This window comes from Nymphaea colorata, chromosome 13 (genome assembly GCF_008831285.2).
Source record: "Nymphaea colorata isolate Beijing-Zhang1983 chromosome 13, ASM883128v2, whole genome shotgun sequence".
NCBI classification, from domain to species: Eukaryota; Viridiplantae; Streptophyta; class Magnoliopsida; order Nymphaeales; family Nymphaeaceae; genus Nymphaea; species Nymphaea colorata.
In genome coordinates, this window is record NC_045150.1 from 7,851,098 (window position 1) to 7,878,388 (window position 27,291).

A 27,291-nucleotide genomic window follows, 5' to 3' on the forward strand; every position below is an offset into this window, starting at 1 on the left:
AAATACTTTTGTTGGATACCTTACCATCAATCAGAAAATTATATTTTCCAATTCATTCACGAGAAGAAAATCACATCTAAACCAAACTCATGCCTTCAACTGATCATATTGGTCTTGCTGTTGTCAGTTCAGAAATACAGAAAAAAAAGGAAGAAACAATAAAACGTTTTAAACCTATTGTTAAATAGGTACTCGTACTTGAAGAGCAAGTATATTGGTCCAGTTCTGGTCTTAATTTCTGCAAAACCATTAGATTTGGCCACTTGTGTTCCTAAAGAAAGTCTAACTATATTGGTTCTGTTCTGGTTCTAATATCTGCAAAACCATTAGATATTTTGGCCACTTGTGTTGCTAAAGAAAATCTATTTGTATAACAGGCGGTTATTAACTGTAATAAGTCCTCTCCTTAAGTGGGTCTGGATCCAAATTATCGTGGGTGGATCCAAGATCCAAGAACCCAACAGTAATTTATTGATTTATGCGTACTAATTCAAGGGTTAATTCTCAATGAACACTATAAGTATGTAGCCAAACTCGATCAAAACAAGTTGAGTAGTAGCAGCAACTGGAGAGCCGTCATTCTCAAACAAAAGAACACACGTAGGCACACGCTTGGGGATTTAAGATAGAAGTGAGCTTGTAATTAGGTTATGGTTTGTCACAAGAAACTGGAAGGGACTAGAAAATCCAATTGAACTTCAACGTCACTCTGTATCAACACTACGGAATCCACTTGGCCCCAGGAAGGGGCAGGCCCTTGGATACAGAATATTTCATCACACATATTTGTGACATATATTTATGAAAAATTATCGTGCAAAGATAAATAAATCACCCCACTGAAAATTACGTCGATTTTCAGTCAGAGACAAGAAGTTGCAATCTTGATGAGATTTTTCCTCAATATTTTTCCGGATGGAGTCCTCGGTATGCTGCCAACAAACGACACTTTTCGAACTTTCTTGTATGGTGCAACCTGCGAATGAAAAATGCCAAATAAGTTTGGAACAAAACAGAAGTTAGGACTTAAGAGGGCGTAATTTCCTTTGCATTTTAGACTGCAAATCCATGAAATGTGTCGAGCTCAATAAAATTTAAGTTCAAAGATAAAAACTATGAAACTAAGAGGCTGTTTGCTTGGCAACAGTGACATGCTGCTACTGTTCTGCGAACCAGCCTCAAAACGATAGGGCAAATTTATGGAACACCGTTACAAGTGGTTTCATGAATCTGTAAATTTTTTTGGGTCTGATTCATGGAGCATTAACAATGCGTTACTATTGCCAAATGGCCTCCAACAGTTTGAATATCAGGCAGCACTCAAGGGAAGCAATGGGAGGAGGATCATACCTTCTTTGCGATGAATGTAATGACTTCATCTTCTAATAATACATCAGTTTCTTCTCTTCTTACAACATAAGCCAAAGGAATCTGCCCTGCTATTTCATCTGGGAACCTGGACCAAATATAAAACGTAAAAGCTCGATCCCATCAGACTCTCATTCAGTATCTATTTGATACAACTCCCAGCAAGCAATCCGCTAGCTGAATCCCAGCGGTACTCTTTTTGAGAAGGTACTTTCAGTGTTTTAAGCATTGTCATTTTTAATTAGGTTTAATATGACAGAGTTGTTTTTCTCGGAAAAATCGTAGGAAGTTTCGAAAAAAAAGTTGAAAAAGGGAAGATCCTAAAAATAACATGTGACAAATGTGAAAATAAAAATTTAATAGCCAAAAAAATGTAGAAAAGCACAAAAAAATGTAGAAAAACGTGCTTGCTATGACATTATGTTTAGGACTATGAAAAAGACTCTAAGTTGAAGCTAGAAAGCAACAACTATATTTTGAATTCACAAAAAGTTCTCAAAGTAGGATGGTGCACCAAGAAACACCATCTAGAAATGGATTTACAGTTCTACGAGGAGAAGACAGCCATAAGATGGCCTTTTAAGGTAAATAAATAAATAAAAAAAAACCTGAAAAGAAAAAAAATAAAAGCATGGGAAAGAGAAGCACTTGAAAAAGGCAACGCACCATCATTGGGTGGTAAAGTAAGCAAATTTCAGAGCGTTTACTGCCAATAAAACTTGTAGTATGTAGTTATCTTGTTCACTATTCAAAGTCAGAATCCTTCTTACAAGGGTGTAAGCAGAACAGACTTGGACCAATTTTTTTGTATATCCAAGCAGAACAGATTTTTTCCATGCAATTAAATTCAACTCGAACTCTGGCCTGTAGAATTTGGACGTTCAATTTTTAAGCCGATAAAATATAATTATCCACTAAAATGAATCAAAATGTGGTAAAATAAAAAGAAGCATGATGCAGATTTGAAAATTGAAGCATAAACAAAAAGTAGACCATTGTGCAGATTTTGCATCTTACTACTCGACAATATATTTATGAAAGGATATTATGAAAACTAATTTTGACAAGAATTCTTTCGTCTTAAATATGTTATGGCACTTTTCACCACAACATCTGCAGCTAATAATTCCAAATGTTATATTCGATTGTCACTCCTACCCACGCATTTTTTGCGGCCCTGAATTAATTCAGCACCAAATTATACAGATGAAGCTTGATATGATAATTTCATATGTGAAGTAATTCTATGAAGAAATCCATTTCTTAATCAAGGTCCCAAACTCGCGCGCGTGAATCGAATATATCCACGTTAGCTTGTTGAAGAAGAAGAAGAAGAAGAAGAAGAAGAAGAACGCTTACGGTACGACAGCTGCATCAATTATTTGGGGATGGGAAAGGAGCAGCGCCTCCAGCTCCGCGGGAGGAACTTGAAAACCTTTATATTTGATCAACTCTTTGAGCCTGTCGAGAACGAACAAGTAGCCATCGTTGTCGATAAAACAGAGATCCCCGGTTTTAAGCCAGCCTTCCTCATCTAGTGTCAGCTTCGTGGCCTCCGGGTTCGAATGGTAACCTGCATTATTCAATTCAGAAATAGTTCGTCAGTAAGGCTCTCCTCTTCTCTTTCAGAGAGATAACAGACACAGGGCTTACATGCCAAATAACACTGTGGATCTAAAGAACTAGAGCATCTTGAGGTCAGATCATATATATATATATATAATCTCATGTGAAACTCAAAAGAAATTGAAATGTCTAGAAACCGCTAAACTATCAACCTTAGGCTGAAGGGCTTAGTACTCTAAAGGGGTGCTTGAACAAAGGAATTGTGAGTGTCTGACGACTCTATCTTTAGAATTGGAGGATGTGTTCAATTCTTAGGACAGATTTATCAGACACTCACAAACTGTTCCTATGCCGAAACGCCCCTTGCATGAAATAAAGGGAAGCTGAAGGAAATTTGACATGTTTGAAGAAACTCGAAGGGAATTGGTTCTTGATCTCAATTGAATCATCTAAAGAGTATAAAATCTTATACATACAGGGCAAAAATGAATGCCAAGATAGATTTATACTTCCTGCAATCTTGTAAAGGCGATTAAATGGATATTCATGAATTAAAAAGTGCCATTTGAAGATCCCAAGAAGGTCAGAAAGAAGTAAAAATACATGCAAGAGAGAGAAAGGAGGAGGTGCGGGGCCAGGGAGGAGGGAAGAAGTAGCTGGTGTCTTCAAATCTAAAACCCTGGCTCTGCAAATGGATGGAAGAGTGGTAGTGAAAGGAGAGAATCAAAGATGGAGAGACTGTGTGGAGAGCAGGTAGACGCCATTCTTCAGCACATGACAACAGATAGAGGTGAAAAACTAGGGGGCATCCCTGAAAACCCGTTTCTTGCACTATCCACTACCAAGAGTTCATGAGCTAAGAAAGCCAAAAGGCAGGGTTAAGCAACAATGTCCCCAATGTGGAAGGCTGCAATGCCTAATGAGAGTGAACCTAGCATCAGACAGAGCCATTCAGCCTGCCAAACCGTGGATTCAGGACGGCAGACAATGTGATAGTCACTGGCTCACAAGAATTGGGTCTTTCGGGTCCTCTCTTAAGATAGATCGGTGTAATAATGGTATAAATAGGCAAATTGGGGTTTGTATTGCAGTAATTGAGTGGTCTTTCCTTCTAGGAGGGAATTAACCCTAATCTACAGGTAGGGCTGCACAGCGATTAGTCAAATTAGCTCGAGTTTAACTTGAACTTGCTCGTGAAAAACTTCACTCCAACTTGATTTGTTTATAAAAGAGTTGAGTTCAAGTTGCAATGCACAATTGAAATGTGAAACCAGTCAAACTAAGTTTGAGTTGTAAAAACTCGATTTGACTACATAATGAATGTTGAGATATAATGAAAGAATACTTAAACGGGTGACAACTAAATAAGTTAAGCGAATAAAGGAGTTAAATGACTCAAACTCGAGCTCGATGTTGCGTTGTCGAGTTGAGCTTGAACCTATTTTAAAGTTTTTTGATTTGAGTGGAGCTCGAAATGTCGACTTGGCTCATGTGCAGCCTTATGTAAGACTAAGATGGACTAAAAGTCAAAAATATGAGAAGGTAAGGCTAGGCCAGCCCAATTAAGATGCCCATGTTGAAGCCTAATTATCTAATCGTCCAAGACCCGATCCATTAGTAATCGAACAGGCCAGGCCAGGCCGAGTTTTATTGTGATGTGAGACAGCGAGTGAGGAGTGGAAGAGACAAATGTCTTGATTCCACCCATCAATAGAATCCTCTTAACTCTGCCAGAGACGAAGCAATTGGACTCCAACCTAACCGCCCGACGGCAGCCCTCTTCCTTCTCCGGTGCCGGTGATATATATATATATATATATATATATATATATATATATATATATATATATATATATATATTATATATATATATATATATATATATATATATATAGAGAGAGAGAGAGAGAGAGAGAGAGAGAGAGAGAGAGAGAGAGATTGGGAATTGACACGTGCTCCACGAGCAGGTGATTGACGTGAAAACGAGAGGTAGACATTTGGCACTTCAAATGGAGAAAAAACAAGAGTAGCTTTCAAGGAAAGGCTGCTCCAATTTAGCGTCTTGCGCAAGCCACTCTGATTACACTTCACGTGAAGCCTTTTTCTCGACTTCATGTCTTATCTGCGTTAATTGATAAGATTCGACTCGCTCATGTTATGCCACTTAAGTTTTGAGGCTAAGCTCTGCTACATCCACGGTTTTTTAAGAGTTTTTTTTTTTTTTTGGTGATTTAGATACTAAAGTACATGTAGATTAATATAAAAGTTATATATTCAAACACGCAATGCGAGTTTTAGAAAAGGAAGTATTTTAGCCTTTGATATTAAGATCGTATATTGCATGTTTTACATATTTATAATGCTCGAAAACAACATTGAAGAGCGTATTAAAATAAACTAAGAATATGAAGAACCATGAGTTCGTTTTCCTTTTCTACCAACCTTTCATGATGCATGGCCCCCGCAGCCAGAGTTCGCCTCTGCCGTTCTCCGCCAGCGCTCTGCCAGTCTCGGGGTCCACAATCTTCGCCTCCATGTTGGGCGACAGCAACCCGGAGCTCCCGATCCGCTTGCTCTCTTCCACCGTGTCGGTTGATGACCCCGTCCCCGTCGTCTCGGTCATGGCGTAGCCCTGCAGCAGCGCCACCTGCGGGAACCTGGCCTCGAATTCCTGCACCACGTCTTCGCTGAGCGGCGCTCCGCCGCACAGAACCGTCTGCAGCGAGCTCATATCGTAGAGGTCGAGGGTTGGGCTCTTGGCTAGCGCCGCCACGAGCGGCGGCGCCAGCGGAAAGTACGTCACCCCGTAGCGCTCTATTGCGGTGGCGATGGACTCCAGGCCGGGCTCCGAGACGACGACGACGGTCGAGCCGGACGCCAGCGCCCCCAGCCCTAGTACCGTCAGGCCGTAGACGTGAAACATGGGCACCCGACCGAGGAACGTCTGCGCGCCCTCGTTCAATCGGAATCTTTGCATCACCATGATGACCGTCGCCATGAGGCTCCGGTGAGACGAGGCGACCCCTTTGCTCCGCCCAGTGGTCCCGGAAGAGTACAGCAATGTCGCGGTGTCGCCCTGCCGGACAGCATCCCTCAGACCCTCCGTCGGCGTCGGCCCCGCTTCGACGAGCTGCTGCATTGTAGCCGCAACCTTCACGTCCAGGCGGCCTCCACCATGCGAGTAACGACCCATCAGGACGATCGGCAGGCCGAGGCCGGCGAGTTTCGGAAGGAAGTCGGGGGTGGTGAAGGCGAGGACCGGGCGGGAGTCGGAAGCTTGTTGCCGGATCTCTTGCGTGGTGTTCAGGGGGTTGGCGGCAGTGAGGACAGCACCGAGGGATAGCACGGCGAGGCAGACGACGGGGAAGAGGACGGAGTTCGGGGAGATGAGGAGGACGACGTCACCCCGTCGGACGCCGAGCGAGGAGAGGCCGGCGGCGAGGGACCGGACCATGGACCAGAGTCGAGGGTAGGTGACCTTTTCACCGGTGGTGGCGTCGATGAGGGCGACGTCGCCGGAGTGGGGGAATGAGGAGACGAAGGTTGCGACGTCCAGATGCTCCTCCATGGGGAGGGCGACGGGCTTCCGTTTGCTGTAAAAGATGCAATCCGAGGGGCAGAAGCCGCTTCTGTGTTCTACCAAGCGAGATTCCGCCATTTCTCCTGCCTTCACGACGGACTCTGCCACTCTCTCTCTCGGGTGGAGGTTCGAATAAGATCATTCATGAGAGATTTAATAAGCTCCCAGGGAAGATCTAATGCAGATTGCAGTGCACCAGTGTTTGATCCGTCCTCTTTTTTGTAATGTTTATAAATGGAATAAAGAAAGTTGTATAAAATTCCCTTAACTTGATAAACCAAAATATCAACTCTTTCAACATTACCTTACGAATTAAATTATATCTTCACGCTTCAGATAAAGTTTTTGACCTTTTCCTCATTCGCCGGTTAAGGGATGATGTCTTCAAACCTTTCCTTGTTGCTGCTTTATGAAATATGTACCTTGAAGGGAAAAAAAAAAATCTTCTTTCAAAACACCAAAGCCAACGAAAGTAAGTTAGAAATACAGTTGTCCTACCTTAAAAAGCTGCACTTAACTCCCTCTCATTTATAGCGTTTCTTGTGCTTGGAGAGTGGATGGACTTGAATAAATTCCAACAACCTCCCCTGCCGCTTCATGCATGCCTCGATCATGTTCCTTTAGTATTAGATACCATGCCCACCGTGTGGGCAACTGTCCACCTCAACCTCTGTGAACGTTTTTTAATGTTTTATTATCATGCACTGAACTTAAGCGTAGTTATATGGGATACCCACATACACCCAATTCATTGCAATAATAAAATGGATCGGTACCTTTTACCTAAAACTTTCGAGAGCTTGGCCGCCATTGATTGAGGCATTGACTAAGTAACTCGTATACAACGATAACTTGTTTATTTTCATTCATTTTAAATATTGAAAGTAATTTAAGTGGTGGATTTTATTTATTTCTACTGAAAGTGTAATGTTGTGGCCAACATATATTTGTTATTGTTTATTATGTTTGGGCGATTCAAAGCATTTATTCTTAACCGGTTCTTATCATTTTCATTTTTTTTTACTTTCTTTGAACTTTTAATATAACAATCTAAATTCATAGTACTTTTTATGTTATATTATATTATATATATAATTGTTTTATAAGAAAAAAGAAAAGGAGACAAATGATGAAAAGTTTAATATATATATATATATATAAATATGATGGTATTGCGAGTTGAAGCCACACCCACATCTTCATCAACCAAAGCTGGTGCCGCCACTTTGAAGAGTTCATCTGACTATATTAAGTGCCTATTTTTAGGTGTTTTGGTGTTTTTATTTATGTCTACTTTTTGTTAATTCCAATGTAGCCGTTGCTTAGTATAGTGAAAACGATGAACAATATTCAAATTATTACAATTAATAACAAATATCATTTAAGGGAAAGAAAGAGTATAATATGCATTTGATCAACCTTAGAGAGAGAGAGAGAGAGAGAGAGAGAGCTATTATAAATAAAATTAGAGGTGTTGGGGACATTATTATAAACTAAATTAAATTTTTTTCGTTCATTTTCTTTACAAAGCTAAAAAAAATTGACATTTCATATTTTTCCTTTCCTTTATATTCAAAATTAATTTTTACAATATTTTTTCCTCCCATTTCCTTTTTTTTTTTTCCTTCCATATCATTTTTTCCCGTTTCTTTTTCTTTCGACATTCCAGGTCATTGCTTTTTCATCCATCCAAACATAGCATTAATGAGAAAATAATGTAAAGGACCTCAAAAAACATGAACATAGCCACTTGGGTGCGACCACTAGGTTTTCTAAAGTCTCCATCTTTGTAGCTGGCATTCAGAGATATCTGAACCAATTGAAGAACACAGACAAAAAAGACTGGTTGAGGTCCCTTTTAGGGACATTTTATAAGTAAATATACAAAAAATTGGTGTTCATCAATGCATACATAATAGATATTATTATATGGACAATTGCCGACGCATGCCCTTATGTGGCTCCACTCCTATGAAAAAGAAACCTAGCCCAAGAGAGTTGCATGAACTACGAAAGAAAGAGCAGCTCCATCAAGGGAAGAAGAACTTTCAACCCTTGTACGTAATCAACTGTTTTAAGCATCCCCTATATTTTGAATAACCAGCAGGAAATCTCACTGCCCAAGCAAGACCCAAAGCGAGGGATAGAGCCATAAATTATTTTTTTTTTACGTGAGAATTGAATTAAAGTTTTTTTGTATTTTGACTAGAGTTGAAATATCATTTTTCAAAAATTTTTTATAAAACAAGTGAAATTTTCTAACATTTACATGCAAATTTAAAAAAAAAAAGTGAAGTGAAGCCAGAACCCATGCGAACTCTACCTTTGTTTCTTCCTGCCCTTGGAGTCCAAGCTCTCCCTAAGACTACCTACATGTCAACTAGCGAATTATATTCTTAGTTTGGTATTCGATAAATGCTGGGATTTTAGATCAAATTCATCGCTCTCCCTAAGACTACCTACATGTCAACTAGCGAATTATATTCTTAGTTTGGTATTCGATAAATGCTGGGATTTTAGATCAAATTCATCCAACACTTACATGATTTTTAATACCAAACCGGTTGGAGCCGATGCACCAACTGAAGCCAAGTCCCTACCCACCACTTTGTTTCTTGCTGGATCGACCCAGTAGGGCAGGCCGAGTCGAACCGAGACACCACCCCCCCATCATGATTGTCAGCTTTTCCTGTCCGTCGCTGAACGTCCCAATAATAACTACCCCCATGCGCTTCTTCGGCACGGAAGACAAAACGTTGGGAATCAGTAAATAAATAACAATAGTCGTTTCTTGAAAGCAACGGCGAAAAAGTTTTTCAAAAATTAACAATAAATATTAAATAATTAGAATTGATATTCGACACTCTTCAATCTGCCATAAAATCGAAATATTTGCCACCAATATATATATTTATATATATATATATATATATATAATGGGTAACTTTTTCCTTTTTTGATACTCAACCAGAGTTCAATCCTTGGAATCTTCACCAAACGGTCTAAAAATTGCAGGTAGCCTTGAGAATATCGGATCAGATTTAAGAGGATCTGATGCACAATGCACGGATGAATAAATGGTAGAAACTTCTCCACCTTGTCCTTATTCCCAAATCTAACGTTGCTGCTGAAAGAAATGAAATAAGGGGGAAAAAAAGTTTAAAGAAATCCCATAGAAATTTATTCCATCCATGCACTGAACCATGGAACGCAAGCTAGCCCTTGTCTTGTTTATAATAACGAAAGCACATGAATGCGCAGTAAGTATTTGCTAAGATGATAGGGAAGGCAGAGATATACCTCCATCTTGAACAACCTCTGGTTTTGGTAGACCAAAATTTATTGAGTTAGGGCGTTTGGTCTCAAATTGACGAGGAATTATGATTCTAAAATTTTTGTTTTCGAATTAAAATTTCAAACCATCGAACTCCCTCTTATAAAAGCAAGCACACAACAATTGGCCTTCATCCCCAACTTCAACTTCACTCTCTTTAAAATCTAGCTAAGAACACATTTTTTGAACTCTAGCAAAGGAAAATTTGTACACCCTATTTGGATGCACGCTCAATAGGAAGTCTTGTTTTGGCATGGGGGGTCTCTTTTGTTAGTGAAAACCCTGCCACAGCAATTGGCATGATGGCCAAAGGCGGAGCCAAGGGAGGCCGCATGGGTTCTGACCTCACCTTAATTTTAAAAAAAAATTATATGTAATTTTTAGAAAATTTCACTTATTCTATATAAAAATTTTAAAAAATGATATTTTAACTTTAGTCAAAATTTAGAAAATTTTAGTTTGGCCAACTCATAAAAAATTTCTAGCTCGCCTCTTAATGATGGGCACATCATGAAAAATTTTTGGTTCTAGCCACACCTTAATTAAAAAAAAAAGTTTATATGTAATTTTTAGAAAATTTTACTTATTCTATATAAAATTTTTTAAAAATGATATTTCACCTTTAGTCAAAATTTAAAAACTTTAATTTAGCCCACTCATAAAATATTTCTGGCTTTGCTCCTTAATAATGGGCACATTACAACAAATTAAAATACCCCATCTACAACACCACCATTCTTTGTCTCTTTTCACAACACCATCATTCTATGTCTCTCATTTCCTCCTCATGTGTATTATGTAAAGGCAACCTTTTGTTTCACGAAGAGGCCATTGTTTGCGCCAAATCTGGACAAAAGGTAAACTATTTACCTTGGCCTTCTTCTTTTCTTGTGTAACACTTACTTTGTTTTATGCTTCTGTTGTAAATGAACATCTCACCAACTGGTCGATCATTTGGAGTTTTTTATCTTTACTGGTCTTTGTGTTGAATCGTTGTTGAGATTGAGAAGCTCATGAGCTTGTGCTCAAGTTATTTTCTAGCTTGGCATGGTTGTGCTGCTCATTAACTGTTTGTGGATATCGCTAAACAGTCGATAAATGTTTCACTAGCATGCATATTAAGTTTAAATACATATAGGTAAGAAAAATTTGTTCGATATGTCAATTTAGAGCCGGTTTGACTATTATGGAACTGAATCCTTGGGCTTAAAACTGCAGGGTAGTTAGTGCATTATACGGTGAGCTTGAAAAAAAAAAAGGAAAAATATGGTAAGTTTTTAAAAATTAAAAATGAAGAAAAAATAAAGTGAGAAACTAATAACACAAACATCAAAAGATAAGTAGATTTGCAACAAATAAAAAATAAAAAATAAAAAAAAATGTTTCGCATTAAAAAAACTGAAAAATAAAAAAAGTGAAAAAAAGGTTAAAATGTATCGGTGATACTAATGTTGCATTTTCAATAACAATAAGGCGAAGGGCTTGATGCCGTTCTTAACTCCTCTATTTCTGTCCATTTTATGAGACAAACAACTATTTAGAACAATGAACTGCAAAATTATCAGCCTTATTTTGCTTGCGCCCTATTAAATTAAAATTATTTTAGCTGACACTTTATAATTTGTTAATGTATGGTTATTGTATAGTATATTGCCCAAATGCAATGAAATATATTTCTGATTGATGTTCCTTTACAAAATCTGTATGACACTTGTACATTATCGTTGCTTTTAACTTGTAGAATTACTAAACTTCATTTGAAATCCTGCAGTTTTTTCTGTATAGAATGAGAATGATATTCCTTGTTACCCTTCTATCAAGAAGCGTCTTCAGAAAATTTATGCATACCAATGGTGCGATCCTTCACTCACACTACCTTGTGTGTTTGTGGCAGGTGGATTTAACAAATTTGTGGTTGTAAATTTTGCTCTTTTGCTATTTCTTGTTAAATTTTTGCAGCTGAATTGATTGCATTTTGCTCTTTTGAAGTATAAATTTAAGTATTGGATTTATGGCATTTTCATTAAAGTTCCATATTTTAATGTTTGCAGAACACATATCTTCCAGCTCTATATCTTTTTCTTTATATATATATATACATATATATATATATATATATATATTCCAATATTTGTGCAATTTTTTTATTAACTTTGTAGTTTAGTTTATCTAACTGTGTGTCAACTACCATTCCCCCATTTTTTTGTCATCCAATAGTGAAAATTTGGTTTTTGTCATGTTGCCCAAACAGTAAATACAGGTTTTGAATGCTAACAAAAAAATCGTTTCTCAAAACCAGGTTTCAATAAAAACCATTTTTTTAATGGGTTCCCAAGCTACCGCATAAATGAAAAATGAAAAGTGCACCTTGCGTCGCCATCGGCCACTGCCAGCGACCGCCAGTTTCACCAGTGGCCGGCTGCCCAGACCATCAATTCACAAATTTTGCTTTATTTTTATATTGGTATATATATATATATATATATTATATATATATATATATATATATATTTTACATGTGGCTGTCGCTTAAAAGTTTGAAATTCAAAATAGTGGTGCGCCGTGGCGAGGCCATTTATAGCTTTACCACGGCCAGTGTGGGCTACATGTGGGCAGGTGCCCACACGGACCACAAAAAACTTTTTTATTTTTATATTGATATTTCTGATCAATTTTTTTCATTTTACATGTTGGTGTCCTTTAAAATTTTATACCTAATGCAACTTAATCAGAATTTTTTTGGTTCTGCCACTGTCATCAAGTATTATACTCACTTGTGCTTCTTGTATTAGCAATAAAATTTCCCTTAGCTTTTGCTTCTATGCTACTCCTTACTAATTTAGCCTTCGCATAAAGAACTACTTATCTGATGTACAAAGCTCAGGCTCTGCAAAAAAATCCGATTTAGCATAATCGGGAGCTGCAGCTACGTCTTGTTTCCTAACCTTGACAGCTTGGGGCTGCATTAATATGAAAAAGTTATGAACAGGAAACAATCTTCCTACAATTTTATACAAAGCCTTTCAAATTTCAACGCACAAAACCATCTAACCTCAGCTTTGATATCACTGCAAGTATTTGCTTTATATCCTTAGCAACTGAAGAGAAGACCTGCTCCACATTGAAGGTTTTTTTTGCACTATGCATACCAAGACCATTGTGTTACAGCCAGAGTTATATAAATAAGACGAAGCATGTGCGGTATATAAATAAGACTAAGCATGTGCAGACAAGAAAGAACCAGAGAAATAACTCAGATCACAGTACCAAATGATTTATATATCCACCCATGCCTAATCTTGTGATGCCACCACAAACTATAATTTGGATTAACACAGTGCTAGAGCCGAGTGGAGGTATAAAACGGCCTTTTTCATTTTTATCATGTTCATCTTATTCAGTTAGTGCCTTAGCGAACATATGAAAATGAAGGATTTTTAGTCGTTTCTTTCCTCTTTAAACTAAGCAGGAACTGACCCCAAGTTCTTCCAACGATTTGTCTCATTACCGATAGATGGGCAGTTTAATCTCATTATTCAGACGCAGATTTTTTCTCTCGATCCCATTTTCTGTCCTAAACATGCCACAACTTTTTGACGGAACAATTTATTCAAGATAAGTCATTCAGTAAACCTTATCTCAAATCACCTGTCATGGAATGTTGTTCAAGTAAGCAGTTAAATGAATTAAACAAAACCTTAGCAGCTTCTTGTAGATAGCAGGTTGTATACTTGTGCAATACACACATACACATCCACACCTATATATCTATTCATCTATTTGTGCATGCATGTGCATGTGCATGTGTGTGTGTGTGCTGAAATAGGAAAAAGACAAGCCTGCAAGGTTGCTGAAACCTGATCTGCACAGGAAGAAAGAACAGCTCCTGTTCTATTCGTTTTTTAATGCTCAGTATCAACACATGTCAGCTAAACCTTAAGCAAAACCTTATAGCAGCTTCTTGTAGATAGCAGGTTGTATGCATCTGCAACACACACACATACACATCCACACCTTTATATCTATTCATCTATTTGTGTGGGCATGTGCATGTGTGTGTGTGTGTGTGTTTGCTGAAATAGGGATAAGACAAGCCTGCAAGGTTGCTGAAAACTGATCTACACAGGAAGGAAGAAAGAACAGCTCCTGTTCTATTCATTTTTTAATGTTCAGCATCACCACGTCAGAAAAATGAATTAAACAAAACTTTATAGCAGCTTCTTGTAGATAGCAGGTTGTATACATGTGCAACACACACAGATACAAATCAACACCTATATCGATTTGTCTACTTGTGTGTGCTGAAATAAGGAGAAGACAAGCCCGCAAGGCTGCTGAAACCTCATCTGCATAGGAAGAAAGAACAGTTTCTCTTCTATTAATTTTTTAGTGTTCATTATAGTACTGATTAATTATGTACCAAAAGGCAAGAAAAACCCTTCAATGAATGCACTCCTTTATGGATCTAAACCTGTAAAATCGACATAACACATAAACACATCTTAGAAGCCTCCCTCAAGTTGAACATGCCCCTTCGAACCATTCAAAACTTACTTTTAAATGTCAAGGAATCAAAACCTACTAAATGAAAACCCTTCTGTGAACGTCTAAAATGCGTCGGGATAAACATCATTAAAATGTTAAATTGAAGTCTGTCTTCGGACGTTCAGACTGCAATTGGGCTGGACACAGTTAACTAAAAGCAGCAAGGCATCTTCATTGGATACACAATTGATAGCATTGACAGTATAATTATGGATGTCAATATATTTTATTTGGATTGGATGTCCAATTGAATCCTTCTGAAAAAATAGGATATGAAACAAATCCAGTATCCAATTGAGAAATTGGATTGGATCAGATTTAAGAAGTCATATCTGATCAAATTCAGATTTGGATAAACATAAATATCCAATCGGATTCAGATTCACATTGGATTTAGTTTTAAATGAATATCATTTATCCAACGTTCTTACATTTTGAAAATATGTCAAGTTTAGTTCAAAATTCGGATTTGGTTCAAACATTAATGTAAAAATTGGATTCAGATAGGACTTGGATTATAAAATTAGATATTGAATTCAGATATAATTTTCCTGTATCGAATCTGAATTTGAATCCAAATGTGTGAATATCCAGAAAAATGGATATGGTTAGGGGTATATCCAATCCATTGACATCCCTAGCTAAATCAGATTCAACACATACAGGTAGCTGCATTATTGTTAAGGTGCATGAGTTGGTGAAAGCAAATTCTTCATGTCCATCTAGTTAAAGTAATAGGAAAATACTAATGGAAGTTGAAGTGGGGATTTTACTTATTTGTAAAGAACGTCTAGTTAAAGTTTGACATTTCCAATTACTTGCACTACAAGCATAATGGATCTTTCAAATATAAACTAGAAGTGTATGGTAGAATTGACTGATCAGAAGCACTTTGAATGGTTAATGGAGGCTTCAAACTTTGGTTGAAATACACGGTAGCCAAGCTATGTCTAGTGTCACCAACAGTGATCAAAGCACAACTACAATTGGTTTCTTCTTATTAAAATTCTGTAATTATCAAAGTACAACTACAATTGGTTTCTTCTTATCAAAATTCTGTAATTATCAAATCACAACTACATTTGTTTTCTTCTTGTTAAAATTCTGTAATTATCAAAGCACAATTACATTTGATCAAATCAGTGCACGGTGTCTAGCTATCCTGTGAACCAACTGCAACTTAATTGATATACGGGTGCACAACTTGCTGATCAGTTATTGTGAGTTCGTCCCAGTTTATCTTGCTTTGATCTCATCAGTTTAGCTAAATGAGACATCCAAAATTGAACATCATCATGGAACCCAATATAAAGGTCGCCCAAGATGCTGAAGAAGGTGATGATGAAAGTGGAAGCCTAGCTTTCGATCAAATTTCACCAATATTTCATAAGTGAAGTGAAACCGATTTAAGAACAAAGGTCGCCCAAATCATGATGAAATTCTCAAAATCACAAGGAAAGAGGTGACTTTGGGACACAATAATAATCTCATCGGGATCATCTAAATAGATATATTTACAGTTGGAGAGCGCCTGATAAGCAGAAAATCATGTTTTTGGTCGACGCACAACTATGTTCTTGTTATACAATTAAAACATTGAACATTGATTTGTAATACGTTAAATTTTGGGCTGTTTTTTATTTAGAAAACAGTTTCGGTCGCTAAAAAATGATATACAACTGCCGACGTCCCTAGCTGTCATCCCGTCTTTGTGTGGCAATAGGCAGTTGATATATACCATAGTTGTCATGTCTGAGAAAGGAAATGATTCAAACGGTCAGGATTTAGTTTTGAGATTTTTAGTTCTCTTGGCTGCACCAAACTCGATTAAACTAGATTTCTGAAAGAAAGAACGGAAGATGACAAATCTGTAGCAGGAACTGCAGCCGGAAACGACGGCTGCAATTCTTAATGCTGGTAAGATCATTCTTCGTTCTTCTTCTCTATGCAATGAATAATATTGACGATTAAGATGTTCTGAACCAAAAGAAAAATGATGGTGGTGTTCTGCCTCCTTTAGATCATTCTTGCGTGATGACGACGATGCTGTAATCCTTAAGGAAGAAAGAAAAGAAAAGGTTGACGGTTTGCATGTGCTGTTCTTATTTCTCAATTGATCGTAAAATGGAACACAGTAACATTGCTTCTGATAGTTCTGCTTTTTCAACAAAATGGAATGAATTGAATTCATGGCCAGTTTGAGTGAATTATTGTTTCTTTTTTCTTTTTGATGCACAATACTTTTGCTTTGTCGCTTTTCCTTTATTAGATCTTAAGTTGGAGGAAATGCTGCAAATTTTAGGGTTGAAAGCGAGTAAAAGTTTTGAGATCGGCGTTGTTTACCTAAAAGAATTATCATAAATATTGCTCCGTTCAGATGTTTTTCTTCCTTTCTGTCATTAGTTTTTGTTTCCCAAAAAATGAGCCTAGGATGGGGTAGGAAATCATAGCATAAAACATATAAGAAACAGGATATTACAGCGACAGAAATTCTCGTAGAGAAGTTATTAATTCTTATTTGTGTTTCTGATTAATCATATTACCATCACAAATATTTACTTAGAGTATAGCCTCTTGTCATGTGGATCCCTCTTAATAACAGGAAACAGAAATTCAGTCTGCGGATGTGATAGGTAGTGCTACAATTCTGTTCTTTCAGAATGCGAGAACAATTAGTTCTCCGTGTTTTTGTTGTCTGCGTTCTTTTGTCTGGTATTTGGTAAATGTCACATACTTTTGGAACACTCGGTTCCCAAAGAACGCAGCCTTCCCCTTACCGCACACTCCCTATGGATCCTACTTTTGTATTTTTATCTGGGACAGAGAAATAAAAAATGACTTGCTTCCGTGTATTTTCACTGAAATGAGATTCCCTTGTCCTCCAAAAATGCATATCCTCTACCTTCTATCGTCATTCACCAAATTGTCATAGGAGTAAGTCGCATTGACCTTGGGAAGTTATCAGAAGTAGTTGTGGTTGATTATTTTGCTCCTGCAGATGCAGCGGAAAAAATCTCTGTGACATCATATACAATTTGAGGTCAAACGGCTGGAGCTTGGTTGATGTTCAGGGATTATTCTGTGCCTGGGGCGTTATGTAGGAAATGGGTCTTCTTAACTCATTTTGTCAATTGGATTTCCAGTGTAGCCACAGGATGCCTTGAGTTTCAGTGATTTGATAACCCAATGTGCTTGAATAGAAGTGAACTTGTTGAAGCGGTATAAATTTATTAAGTTAATAAAAAGAAAAAAGAGTCTTAAATTCTTAATTACTGCTGATGACTTGTGCTTCTACCATGTTTTTTTGTCTATTAGGCATCTTTCCGGAGGAAACTAGAAAGGACATAGTAATGACATCTGAGCGGGAAACATTCAGCGCTTCAGGGCCTGTACATCTAACTCCTGTTGATTGGTAATTTTTCTTTCTTTTTTGTTGATTCATCTTCTCAAGTTATGTTTATTTTTTATGTATGTTGATTTTCTATGTGCCACCGAATGAAATTAAAATGAATCCTTTAGGACTTAGTAGTAAAAACAGTACCACTGGAAATGGGAATTGAGAGGCGCAGTGGCTTGTGGCTTCTGCGATGAAGTTGCATTCCCAAAATCAAATTTTGCAACATCCGTAATAAGCAGTCATTGTCAGTGCAATTCCTTGGCGTGGCCTCAGCACTCATGCATATTTTAGGATCAATGCAAAAGTTTGGAACCAAGAACAGCTTAAAAAGGTGCTTCCAAAACCCCAAACAACTTCTAAGGATTTGCAATTATATAATCACGGACCCCATGTCTACATCTGAATGCAGAACTGCTAAAGGCAGTCCAGATGGTTGGTTCAGTAGTTAACATCAGCAAATTTTGCTTTTGGTGCACACACATTCTGCTCAATTTCAAAGACCTCCAAAATGTACTGTAAGTTATGCCATCACTGTTACAGGTTCTCTTCCCTTGCCAAATGTGCTCCCTCGCGTATGTAAAATGCTCTTTCAAAACATTTTGCTTGATCAATTATGATGGTAAAATTATTGCAAATAAGATTGTAAATTTCTATAACCAGTACTGAGGTCATAGACAGAAGATGAGGCCTCATCTTGAATTGAATATGATGATAGGTATGGTTACAGTAATCTTTGAGATGAAAAACATCTCAAAGTGGATGCAAAGAAGCTCAATCTTTATATAATAATGCCATCTTGTTATCTTCAGATTATCCTGGTCAAACACTTTTTTTGTTTTGTCTGCTCATTTGCAGCAATCATTGTCAGAGTTGATGTGGAATAAAATAAACTATGTTTCTTGAATCAGGGATAATCCTGACCATCAACGGTCTGTTGCTGCTAGTTTAGTTCAAGCTGTCTATGTTCTCGAACGCGACCGCCAATTGAAGCGCAAAGGAGCTGATGCTCTTGCACCCCCTTGGTGGGAATTCTTTGGTTTTAAGTTAGCACATCCTCTTATTGATGATGCTGATTTGTCAGTTTTTGGCGCAATTTTTCAGTTTAATGAACCACTTTCATGTCTGAGCTTCCAATCTCAGGCTTCTCCAAGTGCAGTCATTGCTTTCCGGGGTACGATACTAAAAGGAGATTCTTTGTCTCGAGACTTGAAATTAGACCTGAGCATAGTTCATCATGGCCTTCATCAAACTTCTCGTTTTCACACTGCAATTGAGTCAATTAGAAATCTTGCTCCTGTATATGCAAATAATATATGGTTGTGTGGCCATTCCCTTGGTTCAGCCGTTGCCATGCTTGCTGGAAAATGCATGGCTGAGAAAGGTATTCTTCTAAATACATTTTTGTTCAATCCTCCATACGTTTCTGCACCAATTGAGAGGATTAAAGACCAGAAGGTAAAAACCAGCCTGCGGATAGCCAGCAGTCTTCTCACTGCTGGCCTTGCAATGGCTGTCAAAGGAAGGAGTTTTGTATCTGAAGCAAATGAGTTGTTCACTGCTCTTTCAGCATGGACTCCTTGCTTATTTGTGAATCCAGCTGATCACATATGTGCAGAGTACATTGGGTATTTTGAGCACCGGAATCTTATGGATGCCATTGGGGCAAGCAAACTCGAACGGCTAGCAACGCAACACTGTATTGGAGGCTTGTTAATGGATGCAGTTGGACAGGAAAGCCAACCTTTTCATCTCATTCCATCAGCAAACATGACCGTGAACTTACATCCAGCAGCTAATTTTAAACAGGCTCATGGTATTCATCAGTGGTGGAGTCTGGATTTGCATCTGCAGTCCAAGCTGTATAGATACGTTGGGTAATTGGAGAGGAGTTTTCCTAACAAAAGTTGGTAAAAGACCATGTAGTGCATGTGGCTTTGCGTTTATAAGAGATGGCCATTCTCATTCATTTCCACATTCACTTAAAGGTGAGCAACTATAGCTGGAGTTTGGAGAATCTTATAGAACCAGAGCAACTTCATGATTATCTATTATCTCCCAAGATGAAATGCATACTTCAGATAGTTGGATTTTGTGTTATAAGGTGCATTCTAACACTAATTGAGCAAAGAAAATATTCCTTTCAAGAAAATGCATATCTGGTTGGCCAAGTTGGTAAGGAAGCTTAAATCAGTTGAAACTTGATTTAGTGTTATCTTTTGTATCTGTTTACTTATTTTCAGCATTTTTTTGCTTATGTCAAATGAACCACAGGTTAGCAGGTGAAATCAGGCTTGGAAAACGATTGGCTGGTTACTGTTGCTGTGCTCTGTTTTGCTAGCAGCATCTTTCCCTGCCTGGCTAAGTCTTTCCATATAAAACCAGAGAAGGATCTGGTAGCCAAATTTAGCTAACCAATAAAGAAATAAGGAAAAGTGAAGTATTTCATGTTCTTACATTAAGAAAAACTGCCCATATTGACTTTCCTTTTCCAACTTGTCCTTTCACTAGAGCTCTTCGCAAGGTGTACATTGGTTTTTGTCAATCACCCATAAGAAAAATCTGGAGAATTATTTGATTTAAACTGCATAAATAACTTTGCCTTGCTATGCTTCAGAATTGATTACTAGTACCGCACCAAATAGTAGAAATTAATTTAGAGCCTCTCAAGTCCAGCATTTGGTTAAATAAATGCAAAACTGTGAATTATATTTTCAAATTCAAGAATAGCAATTTTGTCAATCAGAGACTCGGTCTAGTGATCATTGAACACATGACCATAGATGGTGACCTGGCGATGGGAGAAGATGAAGGACCTGACCATAGATAACCCTCTGCCGTTATGTTTTCAGAGCTTTTCCAGTATGGGTCTTCATATTTTGAGAGAGAGAGTGCTGGAAACATTGTGCCCCAACGCACCATGTCATGTAGTGCATATAAGAATGATGTAGATAAAAGGAGAGGCAAGGAAATGGTGAAAGATATATTGCATTACTTAGCTCTTCCCATTATTTATGTGGGATGAAACTATGAGGACAACTATGCACATTCTTAATTAGGTATGTACAAACAGTGCTGGAAACCACTGAAGGTGGCTCATATAATGGAGAATGTGTCATTAGAACATTGCCTTAACTGTCTTGGACATGTGGTAATGAGGACTGCTCACAGGATTTGGGAATGATTTTGGTTTATGATTTTCAAGTTCCTCTAATAATGTGTAGTGAAGCCTGACAAAAGGGAAGTGCATTCTTTACTTTTTCACAGAACTGATTTCTGGTTATATTTTCTCAAGAATAAGTTGGATTTGCTTCCTGCACTTGAATTATTCAAGCAATATGTGGATGGCATTTTAGGCTATGACATGAACCTTTTTCATTCAATTGAGAGAGTGAATTTCCAAGCTTGAATCTCTTTCCGTTTGCAAGACCAGGTAATTGGGTGTTGTGTTTCATGTTTCCACTCCTCAATATAATGGAACACTAATTACAAACACAAGCACCCCAAGGGGTGTAGCGCATTGGGAGGCAAGACTGTTTACCTCAAAGGGGTCTGAGGATCAAATCCAGTGGTCACTGTCATGTCTAGTGGGTTCATCCTCTAGACTGTAAAAAGGTCATTAAGTGAGCTTTGTGAACCTTGAAAAAAAAAAAAAAAAACAACAGTAAGCGCGTATTTGAGATGGGTCTCCCCCCAATAGCAGACACGGGGTTCTACGTGAATATTGGAACCATACCTTCAACACTTCCCTCTATCTACAACCACCTGCCCATTGACTTGAATAAAGAAGAAAAAACCCATAAGAGGTACTATTCTCAAGAAAAAGAATCAACTATATTTTTCTAGGGACTTCTGATTGCATCTCTTAATCTTGCCAACTACAAGAAACAAAAGTAAAGAGAAATGTGAATATGAAAGACAATTACCAAGAAGCTATGAAAAGCAAAATTGAGGCTTTGAATCAAAACCAAACCTGGATTCTTGTACCTCAAATTAAACATAACTTCCCATGTTGTAGGTTGCAAGTGGACTTAAATGTATATTTAAAAATATTGTAATAACTATGAAAAGTAATATTCCAAAGACAATCCAAAAATCCATATAAAGTTCAGTTACTAGCTAGTGTGGTTGATAAAAGGAAGAAAGAAAAGGACAGGGATGACTGATCCAATTGAAACCGATTTGCACATGTCCGAGTCTGATTAATCTGATCCAAGTATAGGACCACAAACTTAACCAGCACATGGTGGACGTTGTGATCCCTCAACACTTAAGGCCAAAATTTAGACGTCAAATTGTCATTTTAGATCCAACTTTGTGGTTAAGTCTAGTTATAATATATATATACTACCGGTCCTTAAATCCAAATTGCCACATTATGGGCAGTGGCCATATGTGATCGAATGTCAACGCTTCAAGTTGGTGTATGAACTAATATAATAAGGGTCACGTTCCATTTTAAAACGAATTCTCTTTCAGAAAATTAAAGAGGGAGTGCATATATTCTGGCTGCAGTTCCTTCAATATTATAACGTGTGAACCTTCTTCAAGTCCAAGGTTATGAACAAAAGAAAAGAGCTCTTCTTTTATACTAATATCCGCTTAGAGATATAACTGTCACTTGCAGAGAGATTAAGTGTGAGTTAACCGATGAAATTGTGGTAGTCCAAACTAAAAGCTTCAGTGTTTTCCTGTCGCCATGTGGGATGCTGGCTTCTGCCGATTGGATTTGAGAGAGATTTGGAATGGACAGATTCAACGACGGAGATCTATCTGTTACTTGATCAGCTTTGATTTATTCTGTTTCACTTCGAAAACGAGAGAGGAAAGAGATGGAAAGAATTAATTAGTCTATGAAGTTGAGAATTTTGCTCTCATGGCATCCACCCAAGGCCTAGTTCCAAGGCGTTGGCGGCTGTAGAGGACGAGGATTTCTGCAGTGATCTGAAATCACCACGGATCTGAGTTCTGCAGTAATCAAAAGCAAACTCAAAGAGAATGAAAGATGTAGGGGAGAAAGTGTATCTGGTCTTCGGCTCCTTCATGTGAAAGTATTCTCAGACTATCTATTCCTTTGTCATGTCATCTAATATCTGTCAGTATGCATGAAATGTAGGTTTCAGTGGATTTGAAAGTCTGTCTTTACTGGACTTAGAACCACTTCTGCAAAGACCGAATACACTAGTTAATCCTAAATCTTTGTATTCTTCCACGACAAATTTAGTTGGAGGCGTGCTGTTTCTTGGCCAATATGTATGCATCAGCATGTTTTCTTTTTGTTGTCTAGTTACAAAAATATTTCAAACTATTTTAAAATCAAAATTAAATTTCAATTCCCAATTAAACTCAAATCGACCCAATGTCATTTGATAATGACAAACGTTGTTCCACTAAATGACCCTAATAAACTCTAAAAACAACTTAATGGCGTCTCATTTTACCATGACATGTCGTATTTTTCGCAGCAAACGGTGTATCAAACCCATAAGTTTCTTAATTAAGCTAGCTGACCCACCTGCCTTGTGCAGAACTTTTCACGTCCATCATTTCTTAATTACTATGCTGTAGGCATAGTAACTATGCTTCGGCCAATAGTAATTGTATAGCAAAATTTTCATCATACTGCCAGTGAAGCTCTCACCCAATTATTTTTGATCTAGTACAGGGTCTGCTTTTAGTGTCTCAAGGTACTGCATCTGTTGTAATTGAACTTGTATGTCTATGGTCTCCCTTTTGCAGCACAGAGAGTTGACGTACTTAAATTCAAAATGAGAACTGGCTGCCTATCTACCCCGCTCTAATCATTACGCCAATTCCCTTGAGGACGCTTCTATTTATTATTTATTTTAGTTTCATGATTTTAGGACAACTGACAAGCTCCATTCGCCCGGCTAGGGGTTCAAACTAAGAGGAAGGGTGTATGGTAGTGCTAAGTTGTTTGGAATACATTTTTTCGTGAATGCAGCATTCCATAATTCCAATGTTTGTTGATTGGGATGCATTTAGGAGTACTGTGCTGCGCTCCGAAGAATGTAACATTCTTGTTACCAAATGCCTTGTAATTAGGATCTCTAAGTTGAAAGCATAAAAGGGATTAAAGCTGATCAACACCCAGGATGTGTCTCTGAACAATAATTGATGAGGATCTGTGTAATTTCAACTATTGCTTATGAAAAAAAAGGGATGCATGCAAAGCTTTGTTTTTTAAATTAGTTGTTGAGCTTTAGAAGAAAGATAGAAATAGTGCTTGTAATTGATATTTATATCCCTTTCATCCTAATTTACATAGCTTCTACCTCAAATTAACTTCAAAGAGTATGCTTGATTTGTTAGTCTAAGAACAAGTAGTCCAGAAGATTTTGTTTTCCTATACAGGAGGAAAGAGAGAGAAGTAGGGCAGAGCCAAGGTAGGGTCCGCATGGGCACTGGCCTTACTCAAATTTTTTTAAAATAATAAAATTTACGTGTAAATTTTAAAAAATTTCGCTTGTTCTATATAAAAATTTTGAAAAAAGATATTTTGGTCCTATTCAAAATTCAAAAACTTTAATTCGGTCTTCTTCATGAAAAATTCCTAGCTCTGCCCCTAAGTAGAAGAAGATGTTCTCCTCTTGATTCGGTGGAGGACTCGTTCCAGCGTCTTTAATTCAAGAGACTCGCATATTTGGTGTCGTCCGGAATGCCGCAGAACACTGAATTTGCCATGTCCAAAATTTTGGAAAAGAAATTAAACTAAGATGTTCCATTTCAGCACCGAGATAACGAAGTAACATGCCAATGAAATTGGTGGCAGGCAATCCACTGATGAACGTGAAAACTACTTGTCGGCTACGACCAATACTGCATGTGCAATCCAAGCCAAGAGTTTCGATCTGCTTTTTCCTTCTAAGAAAATGAAAACTTGAATTAATTCGATTGGCTTAATCAATTTTCAATAATTTGATACGGTGCAGAAAGGGACCACGGAATCTTCATCCCATTTGCCCCACTAGCCTTTAATACGAGCAAATAATGTCAATTGGATATTAAATTAAGCCGTCTTCTTGAAGGAAAACTTTTGCAAATATTTTACTGACATATAAAATGCCTCTCCGACGTACTAGTCCTACCAGTCAGCTATCGCTGTCGATGTGCTTTAATTTCATGAACGGATGCATGTATAATGTAAATGCATATAAAGATTTTTATTCAATGTCATGAGCCCACACTAGCCCACATAGATGTGCTTGTTCCTTTATTAATATCTCAGTAAAATATCTCGTGGTTGTTTAATTATTTACATATCAGTTGCCCCTTACAAGTCAAAATTCAATGTATTAGTACCCTTCAGTCACAAATTTCGGGCTCCGCCTTCCTGATATATAAGATTTCATAAGAGTTTAGGAATCAAGTATATATCTGAGTTCTTTTGGCTTACAAAATTATCATCTTACACATCAAAAGTTGTCATTTTATATGTGTTTTTAAACATCAAATGACATTTCATAATTAGTTTTCTCTAAAAGAACCTTAACTAATTCTGCATGCAACTGTATACTTAGGACTAATTTATTTGAAAACGTGCTTTAGCTTAATTTCTAAACTTTCTCAAATCGTACTTTTTGTATTTTAAGCTATTTTAATATGTCTACAATTTTAATGGTGTCAACATGCATAGGGCTAGTGATGGGACGATTCTCTCATAAGTAGCTGGCTAGAAAAAAATGATGGAAATTTTTTCCCTCGTCTGTGGAGTCAGCATCAAATCTTCATCGATCATCATGTCCTTGTATACTTTTAATACCTCCCGTCTTTTTTGTTGGAACAAAGAGTGGGATGTCCGGTTCAATCACTGATCAATTAATTAGCGATCTCCAGCAATTTCAACCTTGAACCAATAGCCGACTGATTCTGAATTTATTTGCTTTGTAAAGTTAGAAACCAATTAGCAATTAGCTTAAGCTTGAGTTTTGATTACAGTGGATGATCAGTTCGTGTTCATACATTCACATAAGAGCTTAATCAGAGTTCATATCATAAATGAGGCAGAGCCTTCTGTTCTTAATGGCTACAAACTAGATCACCACCTGTCGTTTCCTGATCGATTGAGTTGAGAATTTCTGTTGAAGCGATTGATCTTTAATTAGTACCTCAATTTTTTTTTGTGGGTGCAGGCCATGCTTTGTTGTTACTTGCTTTTCCCATAATTCTTGCGATTCTTTGTCACTGTTTGGCAGCTGGAACGATCACATACTGTTCCATGAATTTAACCATAAAAATAGATAAATTCTTGAAAAGATTTTCAAACCAAGGAATACTTTTTTCGTACGTGGTGACCCCTTGCCGATCTGATCGAAGTTTTATACTTTTGATAAGATGGAAAAAAAAAAAATCAGACTGAATGAGGTTTCACTATTTTGCCAAAATGAAACTTACTGTGTTCCTACTTAAGATACACACTTTAGATCTTTATTTTAATGTCTTATAACGACAAAAAGGCTATAAGAACCAAAGATCAGCAGGGGGCCACTATGAATCCATTGATTTCATGTCTTTAAGAGAGAAGATCAGACTATAAATCGGACTGGATCAACCAGCCGCTAAGCACTTATATTTCTACTAGGGGCAGAGGCTGGTAATGTTAGATAGAGGCCCTAGACCCTATCCCTACATCTCGTAATTGCGAGGGAGCTCACTTGCAGTTATGAGATTAGAAAATTAATTTCTAAATAAAAGGCTTTCATCAAAAAAATCAATTTAATTTGTTACCAATTTACGAACTTGCCTAGTGGGATTCGGGAAATCCTGGAAGGCGGACTATAAAGCCCCAGCTTACATCTCTATCTTAAGTTAATCATGTGATTACCCTAGCCGTCGCCTCCCAAAAGCAAACCCGGGAATCTGACCTAACTCTGTCTTTCTTCTTCTTTTCCTGTTGCTGTTGCCTCTGCCACTAATTAGACGCCGCTGGTGATGCTGCTCAGAAGAAGAGCTGATCAAAGGTGCCGTTTGCTGCCAAGAATCCAATAGTGTGGGCTATGTGTGGGCAATTGTCCATATTCACCTTCAAAGCTTCTTATTTTTATATTGATATTTGTTAGCAACTTTTCTCATTTACATATTGGTGTTCTTTAAAAAATTAAAATTTTCTACCTACTACCCGAATTTGCTGGCTCATTCCTACTCTTTTAAGTATCCAATTACTTATATCACGAATGCCTATTTTGCTGGGCTGGCAGCGAGATTTGGGCTCCTCCAAAGGTCAGTTACCTCTTTCCTTTTCGAAGCAATGTGTTGGCAATTTTGGTTGATCTCGTTAATGGCTTCCAAAATGAAATGGCATATCGTATCGGCCGAAACAAGCACACCTCTATTGGTGTCTTCAAATTCTTTATCATATTCACACCTTTTCTCTAAAAAAGAAATTACACTTTATTATTATTTTATTTATATTATGTTGGCTGATTGGCCGGTATTAGCGTATAGGATTCTTCCTGTTTGATTGTGAACGGAACACAATGATAT

At 37.5% G+C, this 27,291-nt stretch overlaps 2 protein-coding genes across 8 annotated transcripts; one reads left to right on the plus strand and one right to left on the minus strand.

Moving 5' to 3' along the window:
* Positions 1–619: 619 nt before the first annotated feature.
* On the minus strand, positions 620–6,814 carry LOC116266558 (probable CoA ligase CCL5). Its single transcript, XM_031647803.2, has 4 exons — positions 5,377–6,814; positions 2,728–2,941; positions 1,351–1,456; positions 620–976 (listed from the first exon to the last, which is right to left on the minus strand). Exons 1-4 carry the CDS (start codon positions 6,590–6,592, stop codon positions 863–865), a joined length of 1,650 nt encoding a protein of 549 aa, XP_031503663.1. The 5' UTR covers positions 6,593–6,814; the 3' UTR covers positions 620–862.
* Positions 6,815–16,170: 9,356 nt separating this feature from the next.
* On the plus strand, positions 16,171–20,958 carry LOC116267121 (GDSL esterase/lipase At4g10955-like). Of its 7 annotated transcripts, none has more exons than XM_050081259.1 (6): positions 16,217–16,310; positions 17,709–17,805; positions 17,913–18,121; positions 18,200–18,305; positions 18,699–19,962; positions 20,062–20,958. In XM_050081259.1, exons 4-5 carry the CDS (start codon positions 18,220–18,222, stop codon positions 19,666–19,668), a joined length of 1,056 nt encoding a protein of 351 aa, XP_049937216.1. In that variant the 5' UTR covers positions 16,217–16,310; positions 17,709–17,805; positions 17,913–18,121; positions 18,200–18,219; the 3' UTR covers positions 19,669–19,962; positions 20,062–20,958. The 7 variants fall into 7 exon arrangements, with proteins under 7 accessions (XP_049937219.1, XP_049937220.1, XP_049937216.1 ...); XM_050081261.1 differs by having other exon boundaries at positions 18,699–19,775; XM_050081263.1 differs by lacking the exons at positions 17,913–18,121; positions 18,200–18,305 and adding an exon at positions 17,392–17,612 and having other exon boundaries at positions 16,199–16,310.
* The last annotated feature ends 6,333 nt before the right edge of the window (positions 20,959–27,291 follow it).